Source organism: Ctenopharyngodon idella, chromosome 20, assembly GCF_019924925.1.
Source record: "Ctenopharyngodon idella isolate HZGC_01 chromosome 20, HZGC01, whole genome shotgun sequence".
In the NCBI taxonomy this organism is placed as follows: domain Eukaryota; kingdom Metazoa; phylum Chordata; class Actinopteri; order Cypriniformes; family Xenocyprididae; genus Ctenopharyngodon; species Ctenopharyngodon idella.
In genome coordinates, this window is record NC_067239.1 from 4,125,029 (window position 1) to 4,135,791 (window position 10,763).

General features: G+C 35.9%; 1 protein-coding gene across 2 annotated transcripts in view; it reads right to left on the reverse strand.

Moving 5' to 3' along the window:
- Positions 1-7,449, reverse strand: part of plpp3 (phospholipid phosphatase 3) — a 43,556-nt gene extending 36,107 nt beyond the window's left edge. Inside the window, exon 1 of one of the 2 annotated variants that reach the window (XM_051875910.1) lies at positions 6,887-7,449. In XM_051875910.1, the coding sequence (XP_051731870.1) occupies positions 6,887-7,022 (136 nt within the window). In that variant the 5' untranslated portion in view covers positions 7,023-7,449. The remainder of the gene's footprint in view (positions 1-6,886) is intronic. The other variant, XM_051875909.1, reaches the window with a different exon arrangement.
- Positions 7,450-10,763: the final 3,314 nt, after the last annotated feature.

The window sequence follows — 10,763 nt, forward strand, 5'->3', positions numbered from 1 at the left end:
AAACGTAGGCTATGTGTATATATATATATATATATATATATATATATATATATATATACACACACATTTATAAACAGATTATAGTAAAAAATTCTAGGGCTGTCACTGATGATTATTTTGTAATCGAGTAATTGGTCGATTATTTTGACGAGTAATCAGATATTTTTTTTTGTAATAAAAATAGACCTAGGCAAAGACCTAAGCCTTTAAAATGACTTAAAACACACATATAAAAACATTTACTACACTGCTAAAGCCAATGTAATTTCTTGAACAAGAATAGGTGGACATCATAACATGCAAACTGAGAGCAACGATTTGAACTTTTATTTTGAAATCGCGATGACCAGTTCGTATATTTGGACATGTTGATGTATTCTCCCTGTGTTGGCGTTAAATGATGAATCTGATGAAATGGCACACATTGCGTTACCAAATTAACATTTTATATATATATATATATATATATATATATATATATATATATATATATATATATATATTTAATTGAATTGCAGCTTTTGTGAATTCACAATAACACTATGCTATAGTATGCTATAGTATGGTTTTTAAATTCGTACATCATGCAACCTTGGAAAACAGTCTAATAATGCAGATCATGGATTCTTGTCCATGGAACGCGCCACTTCCGGTATTTTGCCGGTTACTTGCCGCGGATAAATTGTAATGGAGGGTTGCTTAAAATCAAGTACTCATATTTAATCGAGGAATCGTGACAGCCCTAAAAACTTCTATAAAATGTTTTTTTTGTTATATCTGTCCACAGTTCAGTGTAACCGAAGTATCAGAAGAAATGTGTAAAGCTGAGTGGCCATTCCTAGAGGACTAAATGGAGTTGCTGAAAAGAAGTCCAAAACACATGTAAACTATATAAACGGGATGGGGAAACGTTGCAACAGCAGAAGTTAATGGAGCACTGCAGGAAGACTCCATCACTCCATCTGACTGACAGCTACAGCAGGTCAAAGTCTTTCCTGAACGCCATGTGGCAGCTTTAGACGGTCTCCTGCAATTACACCCTGTGAATGGGAGAAAGAGGGAGGGTTTGGGGCTCAGGGAAACGATGTAGGAAAAAAAAACTGGGGGGATTACATTTCACAGCACAGCTGGCCACACCTAGGGCAAAGAGTCAGAGTGAGGGAGGGAAAACAGGAGAGCGGCCTAGCGAGACTACCTTTTCCTCTTCCCTCCCTTTCCTGAGTTTGCCCCTGCATAACGCCGACCGAAAATTATACCAGATGTCACTTCAAGAGTGGAAGCCGCCCTCGGTCTGCGTTGAAGAATTTGAGAAATTCTGGAAAATATTTATAGAGGTGGACCAGACCTTCTCAGCTTTAGAGGTGGAGGTTAATGTAGTCAGACCTAAATGAGAGAGACTCCCAAAGGGTTCTCTGGCACTCCATAACTCTACCATCGGCCTCCTGGAATGTCACGGATAAAGGAGAAGTTAAAAGCAGCTAAAAACGACAAGAAATCATGAGACCAAAACCTTTTCCTTCACTTTGATCTCCTCGCTAGGTTAAATGACTGAGGGCCAAGTCGTTCACACATTGTTTTAATTCAGGGTAAGCGTTGACGGTGGTGATATCTTGTACTATTTAAGTTGATTTCTCATTTCCATTCCAACAAGTAAACAAGAAATCTCTTTTAGAACTGATGCCTCCCCAGAGAGGTACCAGGAAGCAGCTTAGTTAGACCTTTCAGACCGGCAAACTGGATTAAATGTCACTGGTAAGTCAAGTATGCTTCGCATCTGTGGGGTATGAACAATGAATATATCAACAAGCACTGATACTAATCGCTAACCAAGCAGAAAGCATCAATGTTATGTGTTGCATATTAGGATGAATCTCACTGTCCAAGTCACCCCAAATTCAAAAAAAAAAAAAAAAAAAAATAACCTATTTTGCATGACAATTATGTTCATTTCCATTCCAACTGCCATTATGGTAAAACAAATCAAAACAAAATAATAAAATAAAATAATAAAAAAAAAATAATAAAATAAAATATGAAATATTATATAATATAAAAAGTTAAAATTTAAAATATAAAAATAAAATAAAAATATATATTTAAAAAATATATATTTTTACAATTTAATATATAATGTAATATATAATAAATTGTAATAATACTGATAAATACATTATTTAATATATTATATATAAATAAAAGTAAAATATATATATATAAAATATTATTAAATTATATATTATTTACATTTTTTTACATATTATTTACATTACATATTTATATATATATATATATATATAGTAAATAATATATTAATAATAAATAATATATATGTAATATGTGTGTATATATATATATATATATATATATATATATATATATATATATATATATATATTATATACACATATTACATATATATTATTTATTATTATTATTATATTATTTACTATATATATATATATATATATATATATATATATATATATATATATATATATATAAATAATGTGTATATATTTATAAAATGTATATTTTTAGTTTATACCTTTATTTTATATGTTTAGTTTATACTTTTATTATTATAAGTTTGTTTTTTTCTTTTGGTTTGGGGGTGAGTTAAAACATGAATATGTTCTTCATAAGGCTCAAGTTAACAGCCATTTATACAAGCAAACCACTGACATCTCGAACAGTAAAGTCAGTGCAGATGAGAGGAAGAGTCTGGGTGGGTGTTTGTGTCTGAATGTAAACTATTTCAGCTATCAGTGGCATGGGCAGGAATGTGTGCGACCCACCACCCCAGACACCCTCGGGGGGGAGTGACAGTCAAGAGACACGCCTCCTTTGCGTTACTATAACTACTGTATGCTAATGAGCTGAGCTGCAGCCTCTCTGCTTCATCTCAACAGGAGGTAACGCTAAACACACAATCCGTCTGTCTGCTTTCTTAAGCTTCATTTAGATTCATAACGCATCAGATGCACTGCAGATACAATGCCCACAGTGATAAACTACTAATGAGCTGGAACAAAAGCATCGGTCTCAGTGTGGATGTACTGCATGTGTAAACACCAAAAGTTGAAGTGGATTCAAATGCAATAAAACAGACAAGCGAGTGCCAAGGAGGTTATCAGCTCCGTATCTGATGCAGGAGACTTTGAGAGTGCGGGAGAGAAATCCAGGGGAAAGGAAAAGACAGAGATAACGCACTAATCTACAGATCTCCACAACAGATGGAACTTGAAGTGCCTGATCACTGGATGGGCTGCAGCTTCAGCGCTAACAAAGCCCATTCACTGAGAGACATTCTTCAGCCATCCTTTTCAAATGAGTCTCCTCTCTTTCACATAAACCCCCTCCTAAGATCACCAAAAACAGGCCAAGCCCACTATCTTAAACATGACAAAGAACATGTTTGTTTATGTCTTCCTTTTGAAGCACGGCGTCATCTTACGTTAAACTTTTTTAGTGAATTTGTTACATACGTTTATGCGTCTACACTCAAAAAAATGCTGGGTTGAAAATGGGCAAATCCCAGCGGTTGGGTTAAATGTTTGCTTAATGTGCTGGGCAGTTATATTTAACCCAACTAAAAGTTGCTATATGACTGGCTTAAAATGAACCCAATATAGGTTGGAAATTAAGAATCAGACACATAATTACTAGAGGCAACAATAATAATGAAAATGTGAACATTTATTAATAAGCAGTTTAATAATTTTTTTTATTGTTTCATTATTGCTCATTAAAACTATTAACCTGTTAGCGTTCCACTGTACTGCCTGCGGTACACAATGGTTCAAGAACAGCAAGCAATTTACTTTGGGTATGCCTTTTTTAGGCGTTTCGGCAAATTTTACAGGAATGCTAAGGGGTTAATGAATGTTAATTTACTAAATATATTAATAAAATGTTAATTTCCAACAATTTGGGGTTCATTTAAAGCAAGCAATACAGTAATTTTTAAACAATAGTTGAGTTAAATAAAACCACCCAGCAGGTTGGGAAAAAATGTAACCCAACCGCTGGATTAAAACAACCCAATCGCTGAGTTTATCCATTTTCAACCCATCTTGGGTTGTTTTTAACCCAGAATTTTTTAGAGTGTATATAAGACAACACGTGTCATTATGGTTGCATTTAAAAGAGACCGTAAAACATGCACAGGAAGAGCTGAGGCTTCGTTTTCATTATGATACGGCGACGAAAGGAAGTTATCAATCTTTGAGGAAAGATGAGAACCCGACGCCGTGATGGTTTCCAGGCATCTGAACCAAACGATACAAATTGGGCAGTTGGTATTCATCTAGCGACTAAATACTGACTTACTGTAGAGGTATTTCAGGTACAATCCTTCTGGAGTTATCAAGGGGTTAAGTGTATCGCTTGAAGGCACGATTGTGTTCCCCCATTAAGGGTCTGAACCTACAACCTTTAGGTTACCAAGTGCACATCTTTAACCACTATAGGCATTTTCAACCCATCTTGGGTTGTTTTTAACCCAGCATTTTTTAGACTGTATATAAGACAACATGTGTCATTATGGTTGCACTTAAAAGAGACTGTAAAACATGCACAGGAAGAGCTGAGGCTCCGTTTTCATTATGATATGGCGACGAAAGGAAGCTATTAGTCACCAAACTCGCTGTAAACTTCTAATTTAGGACCCCCGTTCAAAGCGACGCTTGGATCAGCGATATTCCTCCTCTCCCGCCTCCACCTGCTCTAACGTGTCTTCTCTCTTCAAAGCGCAACAACCGTCTTGGATGCTGTAGAAGGTTCACAGGCGTTTTAAAACCACAGACTCTAATTGCTTACAAAAGCCTTGCCCTGGTCCTCTAAAGCGACATGTTTAAGCCATTCTACTCCGCATTCCTGGGAACAAAAGCAGCGGGACTCATTTTGCCCCTAAAAGTGGGAGAGAAAGTTGATATGATGCCGTGGCTGGAGTTAAATGAGGCATATGCCAGCTGGCGGGGGGTTGGAGGGTCTCTTCTAGAAGAATGTGTAAAGATGAGGGCTGAAGTTTGTTAATCCTTCAATTCTGAAGGAGGAGGGTTCGAACTGACAGGCTTTGAGGAAAGATGAGAACCCGACGCCGTGATGGTTTCCAGGCATCTGAACCAAACGATACAAATCGGGCAGTTGGTATTCACCTAGCGACTAAATACTGACTTACTGTAGAGGTATTTCAGGTACAATCCTTCTGGAGTTATCGAGGGGTTAAGTGTATCGCTTGAGGGCACGACTGTGTTCGCCCATTGAGGGTCTGAACCTACAACCTTTAGGTTACCAAGTGCACATCTTTAACCACTATAGTGCAACACTTTCATCAAGCGCCCAATGTCACGCTGAGCTGGTGAAAGCTGTGAATGACAGCGCATCAAAAACTCACATGCATTCCTTTTAACCCTTTAAAGCCTGACTTATGAAATAGTCCCAAAAAAATCTGATTTCTACAGTTTATTGAACCTTTAGACAAAATATGTTTTAAAAAAACAGTTTTTGTTGGGTATCATATTTGATACATCCCATATAGTATGATATGGGAGAATAGAGCTCAAAAAACACTTTTATTCAAAAGCTTGAACTGAGCAAAAATATGCAAATTGGTGCAGTTGCTGATATTTTCATGGCCAAAAAATAAGATGAAATTCTGGGGGGGTAAATAATGCAACACAACACAACGATGACTGAAAGATATACAAATAAAAGTTCCTCAAAAGCCTGATGTATCACATTTTAGCATGATTTTTCTAAAAAAAAATATGTATAGATAATCAAGTAAACCCAAGCTGATTCAATCCAGTAAGTGTTCATCTTAAAATATAACTAATACTATATAAAGTAAGTAAAGATTTCACAGCAAAAAGACATGTGGGACCTGAAAGAGTACATTTTTACAAAGGCATGTAGTAGATTGTGTACAACAAGTTTTGATCATGTTGATAATTTAGAGCCATTACAAATTTGTGCATCCAATATGACACAGTAAGCTTTATAGGGTTAAAGAAAATAGGAAAGAAAATACATGTGTCTGAGAGCAATTTACAGATATCACCGTGTATCCTCTGTATGCCACGGTCAATTGACTGTACTGAACTTCAAATCTAAATAAACGCTGTCATAATAAACTCGTCAGATCCAAATCAACTACACATGGCCGTGATGGTCTGCCTAAAAATCCTGTTGCATCAAAACTATAAAAGGCTGTGAACGGAAAGTCATGTTTACAGAACTTGTTTTGACTACAGATGATTCTGTTACATGTAAGTGATCGGTTAACCATAATAAGCATGTTCATATGCCACTTCAAAAGATGTCAATAGGGTGCAAAGGACCCACAATAACTCCCTCCTTCATCTGATGAGTGAGGAAGGTTTCATTAAAGCAATCCAAATAAGGTTTCTTACACAACCGACGAAGAAAAAACAAGTGGTTTTATATCACCACAGTGCCAACTTTGCCCATCCTACAGGCTGTGATAAGAGCTTCTAACGGTTAATCTTCTGTTTACTAAGATAACAATGCAAATTATGACTTTTTTTTTGCATTATCATCTCAATAAACAGTCATTCATTTCATTCAGCTCACATACTTTACTATAGATTAACAGTTAAACTTCAGTTGGCAACATTTATTCCAACTAGTGCATTATGCTATACAAAACATATTGTACTGTTTATGCATTTATGTAAGTGTACACTCATCATTATTTAATTTATGTCATTTTTCTTCAACTTTTATGTTAATATTGTGATTTCAATAGTCTTTTTGTACATTTTTGATAAAATTTTAAATGACTAATAAACAACAAATTTATATATATATTAGACATAATGCATGTTTTCCACTGTTACAAATATTTTGTGTGTTGGACACTCACCCAAGACAAGGCAGAAGATGTCTAGTGCTATTAAAAGTTTCCTCTTGCTGTTGTCTACGCCGTTGTTATTTAACGTGGATGTTCCTCCGTTTCTTGTTTCGGGTGCCATCGCTTTCTCATACATATAGTTTTGCATTTGCAAGAGTTCCTCCAGTCGTTTCTTTCTCCTAAAAATCCCAGAGATTCACTGCAGCGGCTCGTTTCAGTTGTCTTGTCAGCAAGAACGTGTCGTATAAAGTCTGAGGGAGTTAAAGTCCCGGCTCAAGTGGGAAGATGTCCTGAAAAGTTAATGAAAACAATGAGCTGTCCGTGCAATCAAGTCCATTCAACTTTGTCCAGTGAAACCGCAGCGTTACGGAGCAGCACCTCTCTGAATGATGAGTCGTGTTGGGTCGGTTAGTGAGTTGTGATCTGGTTCTACGCTACTTGAAGGTTTTAACTGAGAGCGGCTTTTTAAAACTAGGAGATCAACTCCTGTTTATGAATCCTCCTTTTGGTCTCCACCTCCTTCACTAGGCGCTCAGCCCCCTTCTCCTGTCCTGAGCCGCTGAATGAAGCCCGCGGCCCTTCGACACATGCACACGCTCTCACACATGCACACGCTCTCACACTGCCCCTCTAGCGGCTAATGCTGGAAACACAGTTATCTCATTTACCTACATGAAACATGAAGAGGGTTAAATTATAGTTTTGGAAAAGTTTTCTAAAAAAAATAATTTATTGTTAATAATAATAATAATAATGGATTTAATAATGGATAAATGGATACATTTGTTTTGTGACCAATTTTCATATTGTGTCAGTTTCATATTTTGCGTGGGTTTTTGGTTTATTGCCATTTCTCTTTTTTTTTTTTTTTCTGTGATCCAGAAGATCTTTAAAGGAAATCTAAAGAACGGAGAATACTGCAAAAGAACTAGTCATTAAAAATGGATGCTTGGTAGAAGTTCATCTTTTTGTAGGACAATGATCCCACCCACAAAGGTTAAATTAACATCTGACTAGCTCCAGAACAAAGAGGTATCTGGCCTACAATGGCTCTGTCAGAGATCTGACCCCAATTCAATAGAGGATCTGAGACACTAGAAGAAAATTGTGGTGCACAAGAATCATTTGACTAACCTGCAGGAAACATGAAAAAAAAAATAAATAAATAAAATAAAATAAAATCAGTAAAAAAAAAATAAATAAATAAATAAAAAAAACCCACCTCTTGCAATTTTTTCGCTACAGAAAAAATGCTCGTAAAATATTAAAACAGAGATTGAACATATGCTACAGCATAGTCTACTTTTTATTTATTTTTAATTTTTTTTTTATATATATATAATTATATTGTAATATATTTATTTTCTAATATCTGTCTGATCCAATAATAGCCTATATTTTTTTTTTTTTTTTTTTTTTTACACAATATAAAACAAACAAAGTTCTTGTCCTGGATACGGATGACGATTAACTAAAGGCAACTGTTATGTACCTCCAACACAGCAGTGATGAAGCACTGCCATCTAGAGGTGAAGAACATGTATTACATTTGAAGTTTACTAGATCTAAATTAATTCACATATTTTTAGTAAAATCTTGGGTCAAATGATACAAATACAACACTCTAAAAAAAGGTGCTATATAGCACTAAAAGTGGTTCTTGGCTCGTAATCATAGGGGAACCACTTTTGGTGCTATGTAGCACCATATCTTTAAAGGTGCTCTACAGCACCTTTGTCAAATGGTGCTATGTAGAACCCATAAGAGGTGCCATATCGCATTTTATTTTTTCAACAAAAATGGTGCTTAACGGCACCAACAGTGGTTCTTTGGCTCGTAAAGAAACTTTAAAGGGGCTTAACAGGTTCTTTGTACGGCAGTGGTGCTATATAGCACCTTAACCACCCTAAAGAACCACTGAAGAACTGCTGAAGAACCGTACAGGGGCTTAACAGGTTCTATATACGGTAGCGGTGCTATATAGCACCTCAGTCATCCCAAAGAACCGGTGAAGAACTGCTGAAGAACCACTGAAGCACCAAGATTTGGTGCTATACAGCACTTAAAGTGGTTCCCCTGATTACAAGCCAAAGAACCACTTTTAGTGCTATATAACACCATTTTTTTTAGAGTGAACAGTTAGTAATGACCTCTTAATTCATATCTGAAATAAACTGTTTGCAGTTGTGTAAAGCCGGTGGACTTTACACTAGAGCAGTGGTTTTCAGTGTATCATTTTGGTGGTTTTGTATGTATCCTTAATTTTTACACACCTGATTTAAATCATCAACTCGTTAGGAGAGAGCTCCATGAACTGAAATGAGTGATAAGACAGACATAAAAACTGTGCAACGCAGTGGGTCCCCAGGACCAGGATTGAAAACCGCTGCACTAGATCCATCCATAAAAATCACTATGCAAGTTACTTGGGAGGTAAATTGGGAGGCAATGTTTTCCTTTAAATCACTTTAATTCTGCAGTATATTCTGGTGATTGATTTTGACTACATGATGCACATTTACTAATACATAAATAGGCTTATTTACTAAATTTGAGTGCAGTTATTTACTATTAACTATTAAAACATTACTGAAAGTATTATTATTACTATTATTATTATTATTAAAAAAAAAAAAAAAAACTGACTTTGATTTTGCGTGATTTTATAAATGTTTTCATAAATATATTTCTGTAATGACAACTCTCGGACATGAATTACCCGTAGCAGATCTATACAGGTGGAGCTGGGGAGGGTGGGGGGTTTCTGAAAGCACGCTGCAAACTGCGACAGTAAATGCTGACCAAGTATTTGAAGGTTGAGCAACGAGCTCATTGGCTGCTGATACAGCAGGAACCAATCAGCTGTGCTCTATAGAGAATGATATTGTGCCTTTAACTCAATCTGGTTGCAATCATGACATGATTGCAACCAGATTGAGTTAAAGGCACAATATGTAAATTTTCACCACTAGAGGTCGCTTATTCAAAACAAAGGTGATGACACCTTGATTTTGCGGAATCACAAGAGGTGTTGTCTTCACATCTACAGCCGATGGAAAAGAATCGGTATGGGACTTGGTCAAAAATCATGTTCATGGATGAGGTTATTAACATTACTGTATGAAGCAGAGCAGGGCCGAGCGTTGTGCGAGCAGAAACAAGGCCGCTAGAGCGATTGCTAATGTTGCAAAACTTTTATTATGCCACAGTCACCACTTCCGCTTCTTCTGGCCATGTGTATGCGGGGTAACGCAGCACTGTTTATCATATTAGATACATTTGTGAGTTGAAAGTTGTTATAGTGCTACTTTGTGTTCACTCGGCGGCTACTATGAGACACTTAGTACACTGCAGTAAGCTAGACCGATATTAGTCATGGTAAAACATGGTACTCGCAGTAAATCAAGGAAACAAGATTTAAACAATAAGACCGGAAATCGAGGGTAACACGGGTATGATGTCATTGACAGGCGACACACGGACACGGTCCGTGTCCTGTTTAAAATTGCTTATTTCTCTGGATTTAAACATTCTTGGAAACATTTGGGATAATGTAAGTACTCAAAATATATAACATTGTTCTAGTGTTTTTTGGATATTTTAATATTGTGCCTTTAGGGATCTTAATAACAGAACTTTGTATGACAACAAAATCTATCTCTTGATATATAAAAAATACACAGCTGTGAAACATTATATTAAAAGTTTTTTTTTTTTTTTTTTTACTTCTTTCTTTAATGAACCCTTGAATTTTGTCAGGACAGTGTCACATTTCCTTAAAATATATTTTTTCCTAGCTTTATTATTATTATTTACTTGGGGTGAATTCAGGTTGATTGGGACACTTTATGAGATGACTGGGGAAAAGTGTCCCAATCAACCTGAATTC